The 24,264-nt window shown below is 39.1% G+C and overlaps 1 protein-coding gene across 1 annotated transcript in view; it reads right to left on the bottom strand.

Annotated features, from left to right (window-relative positions):
* Nucleotides 1-24,264, bottom strand: part of snd1 (staphylococcal nuclease and tudor domain containing 1) — a 767,382-nt gene that overhangs the window by 211,334 nt on the left and 531,784 nt on the right. Inside the window, exon 17 of the mRNA XM_069908835.1 lies at nt 19,824-20,012. Coding sequence (XP_069764936.1) covers nt 19,824-20,012 — 189 coding nt within the window. The remainder of the gene's footprint in view (nt 1-19,823; nt 20,013-24,264) is intronic.

Below are 24,264 nucleotides of genomic sequence, written 5' to 3'. Positions count from 1 at the left end.
ATAAATTTATTTCAGAAATGTATAAATAATTGCAAAGTAAAATCCCTAAAATAGACATTCAAAAAATCAAGATTAAAATGGGAAAAAGATATGGGAATAACAATAGATCAAGATGATTGGAGAACTGTGTGTAAGGATAGTATGACTAAGATTGTTAATATGAGATATAGATTGGTCCATTATAATGTTATATATCATTTGTATTTAACACCTCATAAATTAAAGAGATGTAATTTAATTTCTTCAGATTTATGTTTTAGATGTTGAAAAGAAGTAGGTTCATTTTTACACTCAACTTGGTTATGGTTATGTGATAGGGTTCAATCATTTTGGATACAACTTGAGGAATTTTTAGAGAAAGTTTTAAAAATTCAATTACCAATAGACCCAATGTTATTTTTATTAGATAATGTTAAAATGCTTAGTTTGAAATTGACTATGTATCAAGTTGAATTTTTAAGATTAGCGATGGCGTTGCAATAAAACGTATATAGCTATTATTTGGAAAAATGAGACTGATTTGGGATTGCGGAGATGGCATATGGAAATGAAATCTTGTAATCCATTGGAAAAAAAAACGTATAATTTACCTGACAATTACCATTTTTTCCCAGAAAGTATGGAGTCCTTATCTAGATCAAATGGGTTTAAAAATTTGAATCTCTTGTGGCCCATCGTGGTGATGTTGTGTTGCTCTGATCTATGGCAGTTGATTGTATTTGTGATTGTTTAAATCTCTTTTCTTTCTTCCTTTTGGGGTTATTGGGTGCGAGGGGGGTGAATTTTGAGGGGTGGTGGGAGGAGGGAAGGGGGGGTTATTTTGTGATCATATACTGGAAATTTTTTAATAAAATATTCAAAAAGGAAATCTACTGAATCAAGGTAAGTTACCAATAGTAACATGAATGAAGGCAAGGAGATTTTGCTTTTTGCATCTATCTGGATATTATTCCAGAATACTTTAAAAATAAATCTCTTATTCAAATTCCTTTTGATTCTTTTAAAGAGTTGCAATGTTTGATTGTGCATCAATTACCATAAGACATAGGAACCGAATTATGGCTAATTGAGTCCATTTACTATCCATTACAACCCCATTCTGCTGCCTTCTCCCTGTAACCCTTGATTCCCTTTGAAATCAAGAACTCACCTTCCTCTATCTTAAATATACCCAATAATATGGCCTCCAATGCTGTCCGCATCAATGAATTCTATAGATTCCCCACCCAGTGTGTAAAGAAATGCATCCTCATCTCAGTTCTAAAGGGACGTTTTTGTACTCTGAGACTGCGCCCTCTGGTTACAGACTCCCCCATCATATGAAGCATCCTCCTCAAGTCCACTCCATCCAGGCCTTTCAGTATTCGATAGGTTTACATGAAATCCTCCCAATTCTTCCAAACTCCAGATGATAATCTTTTCAATCCAGGAATCATTCCAGTGAACCCTCACCAATGCCAACACATCCTTCCTTTGATAAGGAGCCCAAAGTGCAATCTGATCAATGGCTTATAAGGCCTCAACATTACCCCTCTGCTTTTATATTCTATCCCTCTCAAAATAAGAGCTAGCTTTGCATTTGCCTTCCTTACCACCGATTCTACCTAAAAATGAACCTTCAGGGAGTCTTGCACAAGGACTCCCAAATCACCCTCCACCTCTGATTTCTAAATTTGTTACCCTTTTTTGAAAATAGTCTTTATTCCTTCCCCCAAAGTGCATGATCATACACTTCTTCACACTGTATTTCTCGCACAGATACAAGCTACAACCTCACTCAAGCCTATTGTCATTTCAATAAGCTTATTAGGAACAATTCTAAGTATTTTTCATATTGTTTCACAGTTGATTTAAGTTTTTCCTGATGTTTCATTCCATTGCCATTATGATTTGCTGCCTTTTCAAAATAACTATTTACTTTTGCCTTCAGGCTTCAAATGTGCATCTTTTGATTTTGATGGAGCAAGAATATTGGAGGTAAAAAGAGTTGAATATCAAGGGTGAAAATATTACAAAATCAAAAGGCTTGATTTAAACATCACATGTGAAAAAAATAATAATTTGTGGTTATATTGCAGCCTTGGGCAACCACCTGATCTCTGAGAGGTGAAAGTTAAAAGAATATTTTTGAAGTGTAGTCAAAGTGATGAAAACACAGCAGCCAATTTACAAAAATTCCAAACAACAAATAAAAAACACCTTTGGTTCCTTTAACAGGATGTTTAAAGCCTATACAGAGCTGATGGCAGTCGCACCGGGGGATTGGACCCCGCGGGGGAGCACTGTGACTCCAGTACTCTGCTCTCCGCAAGATCACACCAGCGGCATTGGCATCATTACAGGAACTCCAGCAGTGCCGCCATTTTCCCACTGGAGACGGAGAGACTCTTGGAGCAAGTAAGAATGGCTGAAGGTAAATGAAATGGAAACGGTAAAACCAGATAGAGGTGGTGTTTATGTAAACTTAGAAAAATCATGTTCATGCCTTTAGGTTTAAGGCGTGTTGAGGAGGAATATGAGAAAATATTCAAGCTTTCTTAAAAAATATTGAATAATAAATATTTAAATGAAAAATACAAAAGCTGCAGATGCTCGAATCTTGAGCAAACCATGAGCTGCTAGAGGAACTAAGTGTGTCAGGCAGCATCCGTGGGTAGAAATAGTCAGTCAAGGTTGCCGGTTGGGACCTTTTATTGAGAGGAAGGTAGAGATAAATGAAGAGCGCCGAACTCTTGCACACTGTCTGTGGGCCTAGGCTTGAACTTGCTATAGCTGACAATTACAAGTCCTTGCAGCATTCGCACACTGATATGTCTGTTCTCGGCCTCATCCATTATCAGTACAAGGCTAAACAGAAACTTGAGGAACAACATCTTGTATTCCTCCTGGACCACAGACACATTTACCAATTCCGACACAGTTCCAACTTGGAAATTTATCTCCTGTAATTTACCATCAGTAAATCCTAGTACTCCCACCCAAGGGAGTATCTTAACCAGAAGGACTGCAGCCACAGGTAGTGTAATGCTGTTTCAGCGCCAGCGACCAGGGTGTCTGTAAGGAGTTTGTATGGTCTCCCTGCATCTTTGTCAGTTTCCACCGGGTTCTCTGAATTCCCCAGACTTCAAAAAAAATGCTACCACATTGTAGGTCAATCGGGTGTAATTAGGTGGCACGGGCTTGAGGGGTGAAAGGGCCTGTTACCAATGTCATTATGTCTAAATTTAAATTTAATTCAAGACCTCAGTTCATGGCTAACTGGGCTGGGCAAGAAATGGTGGCTTTGCCAGTGCCCAGTTCCTGAAAAAAAGAAGTTCCAATGCTAACTGGTTCACTTTGTCACAATTCTGCTCCTTGGCATTTAAAAGTGTTTTAAAATTTTCCATTTTATTATCCTTAAGAACATCTTATCTTTGGTAACATCCCTCTATGACAAGTGCTTTAGATGTTACATAGCAAGAGGGCAAAGGCTTTTCCATTACTAGTATTCCATACCAATGTGCGATTTGTCTTCCATGAGTTTATTATATCAAGTGCAAGAAACTCCCACTCAATTTAAGGATAATTTAAATTTGAGCTCAATTTATTTAGAAAGGAATATTCAGCCAATAAATAGTCCCTGAACATTATTTGAAAATTAGATTCAATCAATCTCAATGTCCATGGCCAGAAAAATCAATAAAAATCATAAGGCATCCAACCTCCATACTTCCTTCCTCATTGGGAATTCAAGTTCACAAGAGGGGATAATAATCATCCTTAATTTAGCTTCAGAACCTTGTTCATTATCTGGCTGAACCATCTTTTGATTCAAATGTCCAATATCTATTGAATGTTTGGGAAAAAAACCTGTAAAATTAACTTCTTCCTCTCTACTCGAGTATATAGTATCAAGCCAATATTTAGTAGATAAAGGGTGAAGCATGTTACTTGAAATAATTTTAAAAGGAGCAGTTAACCAGTTTCATCCATATTGGATTTGCAGATACAATTTACAATACCTCCAGTAGCGTAACACATCCCAAGATATTTTGTGAAGTATTAACTGATGAAATCTTACACTAAATCACAAGGTATTAGACAGGCAAGCGAAAGCCAGATCAAAGGAATGAAAGCTGAGTTAGGATTACGCATCAAATGAAGGATAGGAGGACAGAATTTGAGTACCAAACAGTATTGGATTTAGCCTATTAGCTGCACTGTAAAGTTGCAAGGATCGACAATGAGATAGACAACAGACTCGCCAAGGCAAATAGCGCCTTTGGAAGACTACACAAAAGAGTCTGGAAAAACAACCAACTGAAAAACCTCACAAAGATAAGCGTATACAGAGCCGTTGTCATACCCACACTCCTGTTCGGCTCCGAATCATGGGTCCTCTACCGGCACCACCTACGGCTCCTAGAACGCTTCCACCAGCGTTGTCTCCGCTCCATCCTCAACATCCATTGGAGCGCTTACACCCCTAACGTCGAAGTACTCGAGATGGCAGAGGTCGACAGCATCGAGTCCACGCTGCTGAAGATCCAGCTGCGCTGGATGGGTCACGTCTCCAGAATGGAGGACCATCGCCTTCCCAAGATCGTGTTATATGGCGAGCTCTCCACTGGCCACCGTGACAGAGGTGCACCAAAGAAAAGGTACAAGGACTGCCTAAAGAAATCTCTTGGTGCCTGCCACATTGACCACCGGCAGTGGGCTGATATCGCCTCAAACCGTGCATCTTGGCGCCTCACAGTTTGGCGGGCAGCAACCTCCTTTGAAGAAGACCGCAGAGCCCACCTCACTGACAAAAGGCAAAGGAGGAAAAACCCAACACCCAACCCCAACCAACCAATTTTCCCTTGCAACCGCTGCAATCGTGTCTGCCTGTCCCGCATCGGACTTGTCAGCCACAAACGAGCCTGCAGCTGACGTGGACTTTTTACCCCCTCCATAAATCTTCGTCCGCGAAGCCAAGCCAAAGAAAGAAAAGTTGGATGTTAAAGTCAATATGGAATAACTTTTGCACAATTTTAAGACCATCTGGGCTAAAATTCTAATTTTCTGCTTTTCAATGCTCCAAACACCAAATTTTCAAAACTCTTAATTCTGACTTTTAAATCCACTGGGGACAACACAGCAAATTCAGCGTTCATATCTTCCAATTCCTTCAAGGCATCATCTAAAACTTCTGCAATCTCTTGGCATTCTTTGTCTTGGAATGTCCCCATCAGTTTTCCAGCGTTTGTCTGCTCTATATCCTTTCCTTCATTTCTAAGCTGCCTATAACTCCCTAACTATTGGTTGTCACTTGTTTATTTCCATGTGACTTTCTAAAATATACAAAAAAGTTTTATATATCGTTTTAATCTTCCATTAATGGTTGACATTTATATGTCTTTCAAAAAGGAGATGCTATGTGCATTTAAAAAAAATTGCTGCATGTATTTGACTGTCATACACCTGATCCATATACAAGGGAAGGGAGGATTTTGAATGTAGCCCTACACAGAGAGTGAGAATATGAAGAGTAGTTATGAACCTCAGCTGTGCAGAGTGGAGCAATCACATGACATGCCTGGGATAAAATTTGACAACTGCGTGGACAATCATCCCACCCAAATTACTCCTGAAAGAGGTGTGGATAGTTTTAGGCCTATATTATACAACCATAAAACATAGGAGCATCTAAGACTGAGGCTGCCCTGCCTTTTGATCATAATCCATTCTCCCACTCAGCCCCACTCCCTGGATTTCTCCCCATAACCTTTTATTTTTAATCTTCTAATTACCTTTAAATATTTTCAAAACATAGTTTTAAAAACTATAATGTTCAGCAAGCTGAATATAAATTTAAAAACCTGTATATATTTAGAAACATTCAGTAGAATATATTAGTCGAACACAGCAGCAAAAGATTAATGGAAGGTGGGCTGTGGCAGGGAGCATAATTTATGCAAACAATCTATTGTACCACAAACAATGATTTATCCTGTATAAAGTCAATTTAAGGAACAAAAGAAAAAAATACAGCCTTATCTCCCAGTAGGTTCTTAAAAAAAAACCATGAAAGATAGTTTTTCATAAATTACATGCACAAAATCAATCTCAGTCACTTTCAGCTTTGTGGTTAGAAATCTTAATTGACTGGGGAGTTCCCCATCCACTGTCTGACTGCAGTGTTATCATCTGCAGCTTGTGGCATGAAATTAGTGGTGCACAATATACAGTCCACAAGCCACATCCACGTGATGATTTGGCCCATATAACATGGAACTATCCCTTTTATGCCCCAGTTGCAGCTGAGCTTGGGTATCGGTGGCATACTCAGTGGAGATCCTGGAACCCTCCTGATGCTGGATCTTGGAGCAGATCCAGGGACCATGTCAACCCAGGTCTGATATTCCAAACCAAGAACATGCAGGTTCATATCAAACTCCAGAGAGAGGTGTGTTATACTGGTGAGTGGATGGAAATAGATGAAAAGCAATATGGACGCATCAGGCAATGGCTGGAGTAGTAAAGCAGTTGCAGATAAAGCTCAGAAGCTTTTAAATACAAATACTATTTTGTTATGTGGTCTTGTTTAATATCTCATAATAAATTATTAAAACCTGCACTTTAATGAAATAATAACTCTTTAAAATAAAACACAAAAGTGCCAGAGAAATTCAGCAGTTCCGCAGAATCCATAGGGGGCAAAACTATATAACCAACGTTTCAGGCCTCAGCCTTTTGTCAAGGACTGAGCAAAAAGCAGGCAGGTGCCTGAATAAAGAAGCAGGACGAGGAGGGAAGAAAGGGTAGGGGAAGAGCACAGGCCAACAGCAAGAGATTGTAGGTGGATATGGATAGGACGACAGAGGAGAAAAGCTGAGAATTCATTTGGAGAGAGGCGATAGGTCTGTGAATGCAGAGCTGGAGGAGACAGTGTGATAGAGAAAGGGAGTGAGATAGAGCTGGAGGAAAGGAGACATAGGAATAGGGGAAGGGAGAGATGGAGGTAGGGGAGCCTAACAGAAACTGGAGAAGCTGATATTAATGCCACCTAGTTGGATGGTCCCAGACGAAATATGAAGTGTTCTTCTAATTCATGGGAGGTCTTAATTTGGCAGTGCATGAGGTCATTTTGGCATGGCAGTGGGGTGGGGAATTGAAATGGGGTGCCACTGGGAGATCCCTGTTATAAGAGAAGACTGCGTTGGTACTCAATGAAGTGATCTCCAAGTCTGCATCCAGTCTCTCTGATGTTGAGGAGGCCACAATGGGAGCACCGGATGCATTAGATAGATAGCCACGACTGATTCACAAGTGAAGTGCTGCATTGGAAGGACTCTTTGGGACCCAAATGGTGGTGAGGAAAGAGATGTGGGGGAAAATGTAGCATTTCCTGTGAAAGCTGTGGGACTTCCTGAGTTTCTCCAGTACTCGTGTATTAACAATAACAGCTTCTACAGACTTTCTTGTTTCAGCTCTTTAAAACAGTTTTTTTGAGCTGATGTCTAGACATCAATGGAAAGGTTTAAAGCATTTGTCATTTCAATACCTTGTATTGTTCATTAATTCAATTTTGTATATTTCATGCCTGCAGACACATCACCATTTGAGGTTTCAATATGAATGTTGCATTTGCTTCTTGTGAATGTTTTACTATTGTTAACGTGAAAGATATTTTTACTTTGGGCACTCAAAGCAATCAAGAACTGCATATTCAGATGAAGACTGAACATTACAGGAACTGCCCTTACTCTGTCTAAAAAAAATGTGCTTCTGAATTCACAACAGAGTTTCAGTGCAACATTTCCCAAGTCCCACATTGACCAATGTGAAACCTATTAATTCAATGCCAATCTGTTTAATCGAGAACATTGTGAAATGAAAAATTATACCGGTTCGGGCAGATTTTGGGCTATCCCACACTTGAATGCTCCCCTGCAAAGCCTTCTCCATCATAAATTGTGATGCCTCTCAGAATGACTCTCTTCAAGTCCCATTGCAAGTACCCTTAATCTTCCAGTCCTCAGTGGCTTAACTTTCCGCCAATTCCTCCAACCATTCACGTGCAAAATTTCTCATCTTTATTCTTAAATCTCTTCAGAGACCCATCAATACACCTCTCGGTAACCTCCTGCAACTCCACAAGATCCTTTCCATTACTCTTGATCTCATTCAAATCTCATCTCCTTTGTTCACGGCTTGCACTTCATGTTTTGAATCAATATGCAATGAGGTTTCATTCTACCCATTAAGTCTTTGCCAGCTCCTAGAACAATCTCTTGCCCCCTTCATTTCCTTGAATACTCTTGCACTCGTGCACATCAACATAAACCAGATTTTGCTACAGCTTACACTTCTATCCCAGTACCTCTTTGAGATATGGAGGAAACAGAAGAACCCAGGGGAAACCCACGCTGTCAAAGAACATGCAAATTCCACATATCCATCACCAGTGATTAGGATTAAACCAAAACTGCAATGCTGTGTCACTCTGTTGCCCAGTTACCTTATCTTGGAATCCCTTGCTCCAATTTCCCCTCCCCCCCCCCCCCCACTTCTACACCCACTCCTTCATTCAGAGTCTGCCTTAAAATCCATGTCTCAGATCATGCATTTTGTCACCCCTTGCAATATTTCCACCTTTGGTTCCTTGTGCTTTTTATATATAATACCTCCCAAGAGCTCATACTCATTTACCTATTTGACAATGCTGAATGTATGAAAGCTGTAGCGGCATTACAAGTTAGGTGAAAATGTCAGTGAAGTAACGATTGGGCAGAGATCATTTCAAGGTCAGTGATTCACCACAAAGTCCTGGATAACTGAATTGAAATGTGCACAAACAAATTTGCTTAACCAAGTCTATATTAAAATGTGATTGCTCCACAGTTTTCTATACTAAGTGATATGAAAGCTCTTGGAGGTCATCATTTACAATAATTACTTGCACTTCATGATGAAAGAAGGAAAAATCTCATTGTACAAAATTTGAGCTAAGTAAGCACTTTTCTTCTGACCTGCAGATTACAGAATATTCCCCATGTGCCAGTGATGAGAACTGGTGTGTTTCCATGCTCTACATTACAGGCACGTAATACTACTAGATACCAAAGACAAAGGGACCTCTGTCACTCCGATTAACCCAGTCTCTGTGTGAAATGGCAACCAAGAATGAGTTTTTTTCAAGTTGGCAGCTAATAGGATTTTCAGCATTTTTAAAAAAATTGTCCAGAATTATTAAAGAATCCCAGAGGTGAATTACAAAATACAAGCATTTACTGTATTTCAAAGTGGGAACAAAAATCACAGGCAAACCCAAGGGTGCCATTTGACTCAAATGACCTTTCCTTGTTTTCACAATCCAGTAACAATGACAATCCTTCATAACTTTTCACTACTTCTCATTAACTATTCTGTAATTCATCTACCCAGAGACTGAGACTGATAGAACTGTCTGTAGGAATCGGTGATGGGAGGGGAGTTTGAGGAGAAAGGAGGGATAAAGTCTACAGCTTGATATTGTACTCGAACACAGACAGGCTTTTCCTGAGACAAGATGTAGTTCCAAATATGAAACCTGGACTACCTATAGCAAGAATCACAAAGTACTGTAAAAAATACTGTACCACCAACATTGTCTCAACTAAATCCTCCAAATTTACTGAAAGGATACGCCAATCAGAATTGCGCTCCCCCCTCCCCCCCCCCCTCCTTAGGCAACATCCGAGGTAGGGTGCCCTGGTTGCTCTCTGTTAGTTACATTAGACAAGCCATGTTTATCACATGCATGACCATAGATTCCTGAAACAGACAGTCTATTTTGAACTTTCATGGGTGGAGACTGAGAAAGTGCTACATCTATACTGACTCCTGTGTGTATCTGGCCTATGCTTATACAAATGCAGTGGTAGTATTTGGATGGTACTATGAACCTTGAAGCTGTGCATTGGTAGCACAGAAAAGGCATGCAAAAATTACCTACCTGTCCTGTCAGCCATCTCCTGATCCAATCCTGGAAGGGTCTGTGGCTTCCACATTGCCTTCCCAGAACCCACCAAACTGGAGTGGAAATAAGTCATTCACTGGGTCATGGACTATCTAAGATAGTAACTTAACACCTTAAATCCTATTTAAACTTAAGGGAGTAAGTGAACTGGGCTGATTCATTATGGACAACGAGTTACATAGCCTTATTGAGTCCTGATTATTATTTTAATTTGAGAACAGTGTGACAACATAAGGACTTGCAACTGCAGTCAAATGAATTAGGGCAAGTAAAAATTTGTGCAAAACATTAAGACTGGCAAAGAGCAACCAGGAAGAATACCTCATTACTCAAAGGGTTCATTTGATGCAACTTGGAATCAAAATAAACATTCATTAAAAATATAGACATCTATGCATTATATATTATATTGAATGTGCTCAGTTAAATATGCTTAAATAATTGACTGTCTTCAAACTCAAATTCCCTGATCTTACTTGTGCTCTCACTCTGATGGTGCCATAATCCTACAGTACCTCAAATGGTTAAAGAGTAAAAAAAAGATCAAGTACATTGTGGAAACTGTTTTAAAGACAGCTTGCAACGCCCACAAGAACAGTATATTGATCAGCCTGGCCCCATGAATTTATCAATGGCAAATGTTTTCACTGAAGTTGGAATCCCATAGTCTTGTGACAAAGAAGAAACATGGTACAAATAGTACATGCAATAATAAATTTATCCTGAGAGCACAGTATTTGCAGCCATTTAGAACCTGAATTCTTGATCAGTTCAAACAAAGAACAGGAGATATGAATATCTGCACTCCAGTTGGAGGGGACAAATATTTGGCCTGGACCAACTATCTGAGGGATGTCCAAACACAAGAACAACATTGGGGATCTGAAAGTAGCATGGTTAGTGATTTCAAAATAGAGGAGTGATAGCTGTCAGAAGATTGATAGCATTGGTGGAAGGTATAACAGTTAGGTTTAGGATTCTCATCTTCTGCATTGCAAATTACCAAGTCAAACTCCTTGAAGAGAAGATTCCATGTGCAATCTGAAGAATGGGAACCTGTGCAACTTTCTGCTTTTACCATTCCAGACAGTGAATCAAATGACATTTCTACAGTGCTATAATTGTATTTACAATGCTCATGGCACTCTAAAACCTTGCAGAAAGTAAGATTCCTTTTGGGCAATAATTATATAGTATATAGAATGCAAGAGAAGCCAATTTGTACGATGCACTTACTTCAGAGACCATATGAACCATGCTCATCAACCCAAAGTGTCAAGCACAATGATATTGGGACACAGGAATTTCAAAGGGAGGAAAGACGATTGGTTCAGCAAATCACTAAATATCAAACAACTTAATTACCACTCACAATTTTTTTGGAACAACAGAACGTGAAAAAGACATCAGAAATTTCAATCAACTTGCTATATCAGGGGAGGAAGACCCTCTTAAAGGGATTTTTATCATCAAGAAAGTTCATCCAGATGAAAAACCTAATCTGAAAATGAGTGGTGTACAAGAACATAAGAAAGTATCAGCAAAGTTATCTGGCTTCTCAACATTGCCCCACCATTTAATTTATCTTCTAATGTAAGCACCCCATGATCCTCAATCTTTCAAATATTTATCTCTCTCCACCTTAAATACATCTAGTAATTGCCCTCCTCAACTCTCGGCAGAGAATTCCAGAAATTCACTACCCTCTGAGAAAAGAGATCTCTATGCGGCTCAATTTTAAATGACCAGGCCCTTTTATGCTGTAGCTATTTTACCTTGTTCATGACTCTTGCACTTGTGGAAACATTTCAACTTCTACCCTGTCGAGCGCGCTTCAGATCTTATAGATTTGAATAATTAATATAGAATAATTCTAGAATTTAGGAGCAGGGAGGTTATACTGCAACTCTGCGGCTGCATCTGGAGAACTACGTATAATTCTGGTTTCCCTACTTATTGAAAGATGTACTGGTTTTGGAGTCGGTGCAGATAGGTTCACCAGGTTGATTCCAGAGATTAAGGGGTTAGCTTAGGAGATATCGAGAGACTGGAGCTGTATTCACTGGAACTTAGAAGAATGAGAGGTGACTGTAAGAGCCAAAGGTGTGTGGTTTATTCTTGTTGGTTTGGGTACGCGCGTCAGTGGAAACTCACTCGAGTACCAAGCACTCTCAACACGTCCAAAATAAACAGCCTCCAATGGACAAGCAGAAGCACACCCAAACTGTGTTCAAACATGCAACAAGTGCAGAGAAGGAATTCACAAATGTAAACTTCTGATGGCTGTGTTGCTCCGCTATCAATGAGCAAGTTTCCACCGCAGCAGGAGCCAATAATATCGCTGTGATTCTCAGCAAATGACTCTACCAGCGTGTATATAGGACATTCAGCTCTAGGGTTAGAAGCTCTGGAGCCTACTGTGGCCAATGCTCAGAATGATGGAAGCGGATTGCTGTCAGTAGCCTGCGCTTGGCACTTCCATCATGGCCACCATATTGTTTTCAGTATCATTCCAAACCCAAGAGGGTAAACAGTCCAAATGTTCCAACAATGTTCATTCAGTCCAAAACTCTGAGATTTTCTGTTGATTAAAATGTAGCAACTACTATCCATGAAAAGGCCGTCACAGTTAAAAGCCTACTTAGCCTCCGAGTGGTCTTTTTGTGGATAGTAGTTGGTATCCATGCTAAATGGAGATAATCTGCTTTTGCAAGAAGAGATTGGCAGATGAAATCTCATGTCTGACAAAAAGAATAAATGTTAAGAGAACTAGCCACATTCGTAAACTCAACCCTTTTCTGGAAAACGATGTATTAAAAGTTGGTGGGCAACTTAGCAGAGCAGCAAAGCCAGAAGAAATTAAACATCCTGTCCTACTGGCTGAATATTTTCACATTTCAGAACTGATTCTTCGGCATGTTCATGAAGACGTGGCTCATGGTGGTGGCAACCATATGTTATTCAGACTACTCCAAAAATATTGGATTCCTGGTGCCACTGTGCCAATCAGAAAACTAGTGTTGAAATGTGTTGTTTGCCAGCATACTAATGCTACTCCTGGACAACAACAGATGGCAGATTTGCCCCTGGACAGAGTCTCTCCTGTTGAACCTCCCTTCATACATGTTGGAGTTGATTATTTTGGACTCTTTGGAGTGAAGTGCGTAAGGAGAGTTGAGAAGAGCTATGTTGTTATTTTCACATATTTAGCTGTAAGAGCAATTCACATCGAAGTGGAATTATCACTTGACACAGACGCTTTCATCAATGCCCTCCGGTGTTTTACAGCCAGACCTGGTCAATTGAAAGGAATATGATCTGACAATGGCACCAATTTTGTGGGAGCCTGCGAGTTGATTGAAAACTAGAATCGGGGTAAAATCCATAATACACTGCTCTAGAAAGGAATCAATTGGATCTTCCATCCCCCTGCTGGCTCACACCATGGAGGTGTATGGGAAAGATGAATTAGATCAGAGCAAAAGGTTCTCAATTCCATCCTAAATGTGAAAAGTTTTGACGAGATTGGTCTCCACACAATTTTATGTGAAGCTGAGGCTATCCTTATCAGTCATCCAATCACCAAGGCTTCTACAGATCCAAATGACCTTGAAGCACTTATCCTGAACCACCTTCTGCTCTTTAAGACAATGCCATCGATGCCACCAGGGTAGTTTCAGAATGAAGACATATATGCTCATTGAAGGTGGAAGAAAGTTTAGTAGTATGCTGCAGGAACGATAGAAATGGTGTAACATCAGATGCAACTTCACATCAGGAGACATCGTGATCAACATGGATGATTCAGCACCTCGAAACTCCTTGCTAACTGGAAAATTGTTTGGATTATTCTGGTCAAAAAGGAACTTGTATGTCATGTTTGGATCAAGACCAAAACTGGCTTTCTGGTAGACCCATCAATAAAGTCTGCCTTCTACAGGAGATAGAGGAACTGTCTCAAAATTGACTTTATTTTGTCGTTTTTTTTAGGACCTTCCCCCTTGCCCACTGCACAGACTACAGACTTAACTAATCCAGAGTGGTGGTAAAGGTCACTCTTTTTCAAGGCTATGTACTAGTAAGCTTTGGCCTTATGAAGAAAGAAGATCAAAATAATATTGGAATATACTGTGTTTGTTTATGATTTATAATTGTGTAATTATTATGAGAGACATAATAATTAGGGGCCGGTATTGTAGGAGACAAAGGTGTGTTGTTTATTCTTGTTGGTTTGGCTGCAGAGTCGGTGGTGTCCTGTGGTCCATAGGCTGTGTGTGTTCTGTTTCTTCCGGTGGGCACACACTATTCACTTTGGTTGATGCCACACTTGCACGGGGGATTCTCAGGGTTTTAGAGTTGTGAGCCCGTATGAACTGGTATGGCGGGATAGAGATGAGGAGGGTGAGTAGGGCTCTGATATTTTCTGTTGACCATTATCACATAATGGTAGACATTGCCACAGGTTACCACTCTGCATGGATGTTACAATTCCTTTTGTATCCATTAATAAACAGTTTGAAATGCATCTGGATTTCACTATGAATTTGTTCTAACTTGTCACAGTTTAAGAGTTTACTTAGCCTCTGAGCAGCCTTTTCATGGATAGTAGTTGCTACAGTGATCATATCGAAACATATAAAAATATGAAAGGCATAGATAAAATAGAGGTAGGTCTGCTGCTTCCATTAGTAGAGGATACCAGAACTAGGGGACAAAGCCTCCTGATTCAGGATAGAACAGAGATGGGGAGGAACTGCTTTTCCCAAAGAGTGGTGAATCTATGGAATTTGCTGCCTATTAAAGCAGTGGAGGTGACCTCAGTAAATATATTTAAGACAAGATTGGATAGATTTTTTACATAGTAGGGAAAATTAAGGGATATGGGGAAAAGGCAACAAGGTGGAGATGAGCTTATCATCAGATCTGCCATGACCTCATTAAATGGCGGAGGAGAGTCGATGGGGTGAAAGGCCTACTCCTGCTCCTATTTCTTAAAAAGTTATCCAACATTCTTCTAAACTCCAAGGAATCAAACCCAATCTACCACTTTTGCTTGATGGGAACATTCTCTATATTTTTTATTATTCTCGCTTTCAAATGGTGTTATCTATGGGTGAGAGGTTAATTAACAATTATTATGTTCCTTCATGCTTGGTAAACTAATACATCAAAAATAGTCATTTTTCAATGATGCACACCACATCTCAAAACACATCAGAAACCAAAGCTACCTTTCGAGGAATAATTGAAGGAAAAAAAAAGTTCATTATATTTGTTGGTGTATTATGTTCCCAAAACTTTAACTAGTGAAATATCAAAGACCATTATCTAGCCCATGGTGTCCAATAGATGGTATTGATTCTCTCCTTGAAGAATGTTTTAAGACTGCATTTATTTAAAAAAATCATTGGTCCAAATACATCTTTTTGAGTAAGGTCTGGGGGACCATATTGATAATCCAAATACTTCCTGAACCTCACTCAAATCAATTGTTTTATGTTTGATGAAAAAAGATGACAGATCTCTGTCAAGATTGTATGACAAATATTATAAATGTTAGGTATGGTTTAGTTACAATATAATTATTTACATCAATTATATTTAACGCTGCAAAAATTGCATAAAATGAAATTGGATAAATATTTTAGATGAGGTGAAGAAATAGGAACTTTTTTTACATTCTACTTGGTCATGTTCTAAAGTTAGAACTTTCTGGTGGATTTAAGAAAGTTTTTAGAACAGATTACTGGTATATTCCCACAAAATCCAGATTTATTTTTACTGGGAATATAGAAGGACAAGACCTAAATTAAAATTACATTTTATCAAGTGAAATTTATTAAAATAGTATAGTGGTAGTAAGGAAGTATATTGCAGTGATTTGGAAATTAGATGCACATTTAGGTATAGAAAGATGGATCACGAAAAATCAAAGCTGTATATCTTTGGAGAAAATCACATATAATTTAAGAAATAAATACTTAATTTTTTTTTACAAATTTGGAGCCTGTACGTGCAAAGTTTAAGGATAAATATGTAAAAATGTATTTCCACCCTCTTAAGACCTGTAATAATCTTCTTCCTTAAAATGGCAAAATAAGATCCCAATGTGTGAGCCAATACATTGTGCAATCTAGAATAACATTATCTTTTTCTTTCTTATTTTTCCCTTTAAATTTCTTCATATAACTATTATATGCATTTCTGTTATATGATTTTTCAGTGGGAGAGGGGTGTGGGGGGTGGGGGGAAGGGAGTTAAATCATCATGAAATCATAACAATCAAAATTTTGCTTATGTAAAAGTATAAAATTGGAAAAAATTTAAATAAAATATTCAAAAAAATCTTTTATGTTCTGTAATTATTATTTTTAGATGAAAACTCAAATGGTAGAGTTTATTTACAGCCTTGTGTCTGTTTAGTCTGCTACCTATTAACAAGATAATAATGGGTTTCTAATTTAAAACTCAAGGAACTAGTATATCGTTTGACAGTGTAGATTGCTTGAAATCATTTTGTTTTTAGCCTTTCATCTGTTTTGGAGACTGGCTCTATATCCAAATAACAGTTGATCATGGAAAAAGAAAGACAGGATTTGAGAGTAATCTTGCAAGAAACATAAAATGGACTTGAAGAGTTTCAATGTAAAAAGGAAAAGATGAGCAAGGGCTAATGTGGGACCCCTTCAGAGAACGATCGAAGAATTTATAATGGGAAATAAGGCAAAGGAATTAAACATGTACTTTGCATCTACCTTCACAAAGACAGCACAGAAAAAATGCCAATAATATGAAGATTAAAGGATCTAAGAATGAGGAAGGAAATAAATATAGATGGAAAAAAGTTATAGAGTTTAAGAGACAAGGCCCATAAGGCGATAGTCTGCAGAGTTTTGCTGTAGATGTGGTGAACATTTCAGTTATCATTATTAATATTAATTTATGTTATCAATACAAATTACCCATAAATACTTAGACAATTCTTTGTCTGTGCTAATATACTATCCCAAAACATCATGATTTTATAACTTGGATTATAGCATTTTCTTGCATACCATATGCCGTATATACATACTATTAACAATGCCCATGAAATCCTTACATAAAGCCAATCTATTTTCAAAACCTATAATCACAGCAACTAAAATAAAGTCATGCCATTTCAGTTCAACATTCAATCTTTTCACATAATCCAGCAATTTATGCAACGGAAACACATGATTGAATTCTTCATCAGATAAAAATGCCCTTTGAGGATTCAAGATTTAAGGGGGCATTAAGTTATTTGCACTTCTTCATCAAAACTTATGAGATGCAGACTTGTTTCTGATACACTTTAATTACAGAAATACTCTCTGCCTTGTGGAAGTTTTAAAGGAATATCTCTTAGATCCCCTGCTTCTCCACAATCACCCTTAGAAGGACTGAACCCTTGTTCTGGATATTGTCTGTTACTTCAATAAAACTACATTCCACAACTGCTTATCATTTGTAAGAGATTAAAGAGCTATAGCATTAATAATACCAACAAAAGAGCATCTGTTGAGATTTTGCATTTATGAATTGTGGATAGTGGAAAAACCAGTGTGGAGAAATGCAATTTGAAGGAGAATATATAAGAGTCAGAGTTATTCACCATGGAAACAGGCCCTTCAGCCAACCAAGTTGCCTACCTGATCACCTCATTTGGCTGTGCTTGGCCATAACCCTTTAAACTTCTCTCATTCATGTACTGTTAACACTAATTGAACTGTCTCTACAATTGCCTCTGACAGCCATTCAACAAATGCAATGTTGAAAAAGTTACTCCACAGGATCCTGTTAAATCTTTCCCCTTTCACCTTAAATCTATGCCCTCCAGATTTAGACGCCCCTATCCTGGGAAAAAGACTGTGACCATTCACCCTTTCTATGTCTCTCATGATTTTCTATGTCTAAGGTCACCCCTCAACTTCCTACATTCTAGGCAAAAGAAATCCCAAGCCTATCCAGTCTTTCCTTACAATTATGCCTTCTTGTCTCAGTAATATCCTTGTGAATCTTTTCTGCATCACCTCTAGCTTAATCACAACCATCCTTCAGCTAGGCGCAACCAGACTGCACACAATACTCCAAGCATGGTCTCACCAACATCTTGTAACATGACAGCTCAGATCTTGTACTTAATATCCTAACCAATTAAGGCAAGTGTACTACAAGCCCTCTTCACCATCCTATCCAGCTGCATCTCCAATTTCAGGGAACTATATAATTGTACCCCTAAGTTGCTCTGTTCCTCAAACATACTGTGATTTACTGTGATACATGCGATTTACTGTCTTGTCCAACTCTTCCTTCCCAAAATTTGTCCAATTTAAATTCCATCTCCCATTCCTTGGCTCACTCTCCTGGTTGAACCAAACCTGCTCCCATCTCAGATGAACATTCACTGTTCCAATTTCCCACCAAATTTGGGTGGGAAACCAACACAATTTTTTTTGTAGTGGAGTAAGAGAAGGAAAGCCTCATCAAAGTCAAAAACTTGAAGAGACAGAAAAAGATTTTCAGGCCAACTTATGATGAAATTTATTATTAATTTGCCACAGAAAAGGTGGGGAGGAAAAATAAAAATACTTGTTCCAATGCATTCAAGCCTCATCTTCACAGGTTCAAGTGTATTGTCACATGTGCCACAGTGCAGTAGTTTGTTTTGTGAGCAGTCCAGCTATTTAGCCTGCGCATAGCCCAGCAAGTAAAATGCTGAAAAGAAGTGCCATTACAGGGTGGGATCAGTTAGTAGAGAGCAAAGGCAACATAATTTTACCAGTGTAAGGTTCGTTCAAAAGCCTGATCACAGCAGCAAATAAATTGTCCTCGAAACTGGTGGTGCATGATCTCACATTCATGAATCTTCATCCTGGCAGAAGGAGGGTGAAGGGAGAGTGGCCAGGATGAGATGAATCCCTTAATACATTGGCTGCTTTTCCAAGAAGTATTATTGGACTCTTTGTCTACCAAATACATCTTTTTAGATAAGAAGATTAAAATTATAAACTGTGCTCTGGGTGCAGACTCACTAAGGCCCATATCAATGTTCAAAAAAATAGAACAAGGCTAAAGTTCTCATGAATTACAATGGACAGCTTCACAGGGTTAGTTTGCTGAGGACCTCAGGATTTATACGTGAACAGGTTGCCCACGTGTGAACAACCGTCTATATTACATACAATCAGGAAATACTTGTAATGGATGCTAAAATGTTTTACACAGTGTAGGCAGGGGTTCAGCAAAAGGTTTTATTTACTGAACTTCCGATATCCAGAATTTCGACCTCTTATTTGTGTAGTATATACTTGTGGAGTAATTGAATTTTGAGGACCAAATTTTCAGGTCAAATTACATAGTTACTACTTTTAACTGCAGTGAATGCCTGCATCGTTTGGATGGCTCGGGACCAGGTGGTGTTCACATTCAGGGCATCAGGAGCTCAGATAGGCGGTGGCCGAAGCAATGAACCGCAGGTGAGTATTGGGAGCTCTGGTGGGCGAGCAGCAGGCCAAGGCAAAGATCCATGTTTGGGGCGTTGGTAGCTCTAGTGGGTGGGCGGCAAAGGAGAGGATTCGTGATTGGGGCATCAGGAGCACGGGGCCAAAAATAAGTGGGGGGGGGGGGAATTGACCTTTACACAGGATATACAGAAAATAACAGATTTTTGGGCCAAAAAAGGGGTTGACATTTACACAGTGTCAAGTATACAGTACATTCAATTCTGAAATTAAAAGCATTATTTCAACATTTGTTCATAACCAAATAATTTTTTAAATAATTTGAAAAAAATGTATTCTCGTTCAAATCCTACCTTTTCCCTTTTCAGCTTTGCTGCCTCCTCAACTGATATGAGTGCTTTGTAGTAGGAGCTCCGCTCTGCAGTGAAGTGGACCTTTGACAGTGAATGCTCCACAAGGGCAACGGAGAGATTGACTCCATCTATATGCAACCATCCAATGAAATTGCCAGCTTTGTCCATACTTTCCACTTCTACCTCCACCTGAAATTAGGAAATAACATTTCAGTGATTCACAAAACTTAAAAGAGTACATAATCCATTACCAAATCAGTTTAAACTGCTTGGAATAAAATAAAGCAGAAAGCATATATACATTAGAAAGCAGTCCAAACGTTAAGCAAAATTATTTTCTTTCAAATGTGAATGACATTTGCTGTTTCCTGAGGATGTAAGATTCAGTATTTTATTGCAAGATTGGAATCACCATGTAAAACTAAGACCATGCAATGTCTGTTTCTGATCACAAGATTGATCAGCTAACAGAAAGATGAAAGATGGGACTGGGTTCACCAAATACATCAGACTGACAGCTCACTAAGCGTGTGGTGAAGATGACTGTTCACCAGACTAATCGTACCTCTCTTTAATGAAAGTCATCAACCAAACAGGTTGACTATTATGCCAATTAAGTAATTTTTATTACAAATTCATCTGGCATTACATTTATTGAACATTCATTCAAAACTGATTTGATTGACCATTCATCTGCTTCCTGTTTGCGAGACCACTCGTGATATGGAATAAATGCCTAAAAAATAATTATGGCAACTTCAAAAGTTTGGCATTGCATTTAACCCACTTTGACATACAAAAGAAGTGGCAGGGGACCACATAAATACATTTTCACAGATTGTTTAAAAAAACATTTTGGGTTCTTGGTAAATTAGGCAAATTTTGTTGTGGAATTATATCAATAGGAACTAAATTTTGTCCATCCTCTCAGCCAACAGGGATATTTGACAGGGTTAAAATTGTTGCGAAGAACTGAAGCCTCTTCTAACTGTGCATCACTCGTATCCTAAATTTAGATAAAAAATATATCAATCAGCATAATTGTTTCTGTAATAATGACAGAAATGACAAGTTAGTTGATGTAACTCATGAGGAGACCAAATTAACAAATATAAATGGTTGTTAACCCAGGGTTAGTTTGTAACCATTTCACTTCTGGGTATGAACACATTGATGTCTCTGCCGCATCAGCAATTTCAACAAACCTAATGAGTACAGCACTTCACTCAGAAAGGATACAAAGTATAGGCAACTGCCTCATTACAGGGAGAGGTGCATTCCTAGGTAATGGGTTGGATTGTGGCATTACAATTTTCCATAACTCTAAACCGTGTAAAAGAACAGTGCAGGTACAGGCCCTTCAGCCCACTATATCTGTCCTGACACTGGCCCAAGGTCAAGTTAAACTGAAGCTCTTTTGCCTTCTTGCGATCTATACCCCTCCATTCCCTGCCTAAAGGCCTCTTGAATGCTACCATCATATCAGCTTCCACCATTACTCCTGGCAACTTGTTTTAGACATCTACCATGTTTTGTATTAAAAAAAAGCTTGCTTCCCTGGGAAAAGATTCTGACCATCTGCCCAACTGATGCTTCGCATAATCTTGTAAACCTATCAGAGCTTCCCTCAGTTACTGCCACTCCAGAGAAAATCCAAGTTTTTTCAACCTCTCCCTATTGCTCGTACTTTCTTATCTATAATGGGGTGGCCAGACTGCACACAATACCGGCATTACAGAAGGTTGAAATAGCTGCATCTTGACTTCCTTCTCCTTATACTCAATGAGCCGATAAACACGCCATGTGCCTTCCTCATCACCCATCAAGAAATAAAAGCTAAAATAAAATTGTTGATTTTTTCACGTAAATTTCTCAAGATGGTGATCTGTGAATTCAGTAAGGGTGAATTTCTGCTCCCTGAACTGCTGTCACACAGAGGTCGCCTGCATCCAGAGCGACCTAGGATCAGTCGGACCTAACTTGTACAGCCACCTAGAGGAAATGATCTGGAGGGAGAGGATAAAAGAGGAGGAAAAGGATAAGCAAAGTGAATGAAAGGTGGTGTGCTGCAGAAAGGGCAAGCAGTTAAAATGCAAAGAGGGCCACGCAATTTCAGGAGGACGAAAGATTGAATAGAGGTGAGGTGGTGGAAAGGGCCAAATGACAGGGGAAATGGATAGATGAGGAGAAAATACTAAACAAAATAAAACAACCAATATGATAATGTTTCTTTTCTTTGGCTTGGCTTCACGGACGAAGATTCATGGGTGGAGGGGTAGGTAATGTCCACGTCAGCTGCAGGCTCGTTTATGGCTGACAAGTCCGATGCGGGACAGGCAGACACGGTTGCAGCGTGTACATAGGGAAGATTGGTTGGTTGGGGTTGGGTGTTGGGTTTTTCCTCCTTTGTCTTTTGTCAGTGAGGTGGGCTCTGTGGTCTTCTTCAAAGGAGGTTGCTGCCAGCCGAACTGTGAGGCGCCAAGATGCATGGCTTGAGGCGATATCAGCCCACTGGCGGTGGTCAATATTGTTGTTTAATCTTGATAAACTTATCAATATTATCAATATTGATAATGTTTAATCCGAAACTATATCGTATAAACTGCATTTAGGTTTAATGTGCATTATAGCACATTCAGATTAACATTTCCTTCTTAGTTAAAAGAAAAAGAAATAGCTTTAAAAAAAATTTCTGCAGAAAAAAAATCAAGTCATTATTTGTGCCTTTGAAATTGCAGTAAAAGAGAAAGAATAAACTTCACAGCACACACATTGGATTCTTCCTAAATTTTCCATGCACACGGGGATGGACTGAAAGAAACCTAATGCTCTGTGTTTACTGAACAGCAACATAATGATTGCATTCTTCAAGAATGATACAATGACTAAATAATCTATAAATGTGATCAAATATTTAACAATAATATCAAAAGCAGCTTCAATCTTCATAAAAATCTAAATAAAATGGTTAGTTTCTCATGCCGGATAGGAGCTTGAAGAGTCTGGGTTCTCAGAGGTAGAGATGGGGAAGGAATCTGGCAACACAGTCCTTTGTTGTATTCCTTATTGCTTGAAAACAATCAATTTAGGTTGTTGCATTTGACAAGCTCTCAGAGCATAGCAAAACCACAAAGGCCTACTCACTCTTCCATTATGGTAACCAATCCATAAAAGACCTTATCATGAATCCTTCTTTTCATGTAATCTAGTTGGAGAATTGAATTTAATTTCACACAAAATAGTAACTTGAAACTAAAAACACTGCTGGAGGAACCAAAGTGTGCCAAGCAGCAGCAGTGAGAGAAAAAGTCAACATTTCAAGCCGAAGCCCTTTATTAAGACAATCTGCAGTCTCGGGCTTTTCCTGAAAACAGGTTTTTTTTGCTGATCTCAGCACAAATACAGGTCGTACCTTTCTTCTTCGGCACGTTTGAAACTACTGTCGTTAGTACAAACTCCTTACAGACAGCCTGGGACTTGAACCCTGGTCCTGATCAATGGCACTGGAAAGGCATTGTGCTCACCGCTACACTAACATCTCCCGCTGTTAGTACAAACTCCCGGTCCCAATCGCTGGTGCTATAAAGGTGTTGTGTGAACTGATACGCTAACTGTGCCGTCCCACAGTATTATTTCCTATTTTGAGCTTTGTTCTACCTTTGATATGTTCACATAGGCAGTTCCCTTGGGGGCCAATTTCTCTTTTCTGGCATGTTTCTGTGGTCCCAACGTCACCAGATTAAAGAGGTACAACTCGTACCCTGCAATTCCATAGCACAAATTGCCTGGATTATATTACACTGTACAGATCTTCATTCCTCTTCCACTAGTTACCAACATTCCTCTTACAGTTGAGAGATTTTAATTAAAACATACAGCAAGGTAACCAGCATTTTTGGCACTCAAGCCCGTGCCGCCCAATTACACCTAAATGACCCTCAACCGAGTACCTTTTGAAAGGTGAAAGGAAAAACATGCAGACACAGGGGGAGCATACGATCTCCTTACCGACAGTGCCGGATTCGAACCCCGATCACTGGGGTACCATGGCTTTCTGGGACCATAAAACTATGCTAATGGAGGAAACTTGTTCTCATGGCAAGAGCTTGAAATAGTAATGTCCTATCTCCCCATACCTGCCACAATCCTAGCTCTTTCATCATAACATTGCAATATTTTTCTCACCAAACCTCTGGGTGGCAAGGTTAGCACAATTATTACAGCGCTAATAACCCAGATTTGAATCTGGTGCTGACTGTGCTCTGTCTTATGGGCAGTTTGTATGTTCCCCCATGACCTGGGTGGGGTTTCTCTGGTTTCCTCCCACTCTCCAAAACACACAAGGTTGGCAGATTAATTGGGTTCCATGGGCTGGAAGGTCCTTCTACCATGCTGTATCATCAAAAATTTTTTTAATCCCAATAGCCTTTTGAAAAGTTGA

This window comes from Narcine bancroftii, chromosome 13, assembly GCF_036971445.1.
Source record: "Narcine bancroftii isolate sNarBan1 chromosome 13, sNarBan1.hap1, whole genome shotgun sequence".
Taxonomy (NCBI): Eukaryota; Metazoa; Chordata; class Chondrichthyes; order Torpediniformes; family Narcinidae; genus Narcine; species Narcine bancroftii.
Note: the sequence above shows the minus strand (reverse complement) of the source record. Positions and strands in the feature narration are given on the sequence as shown.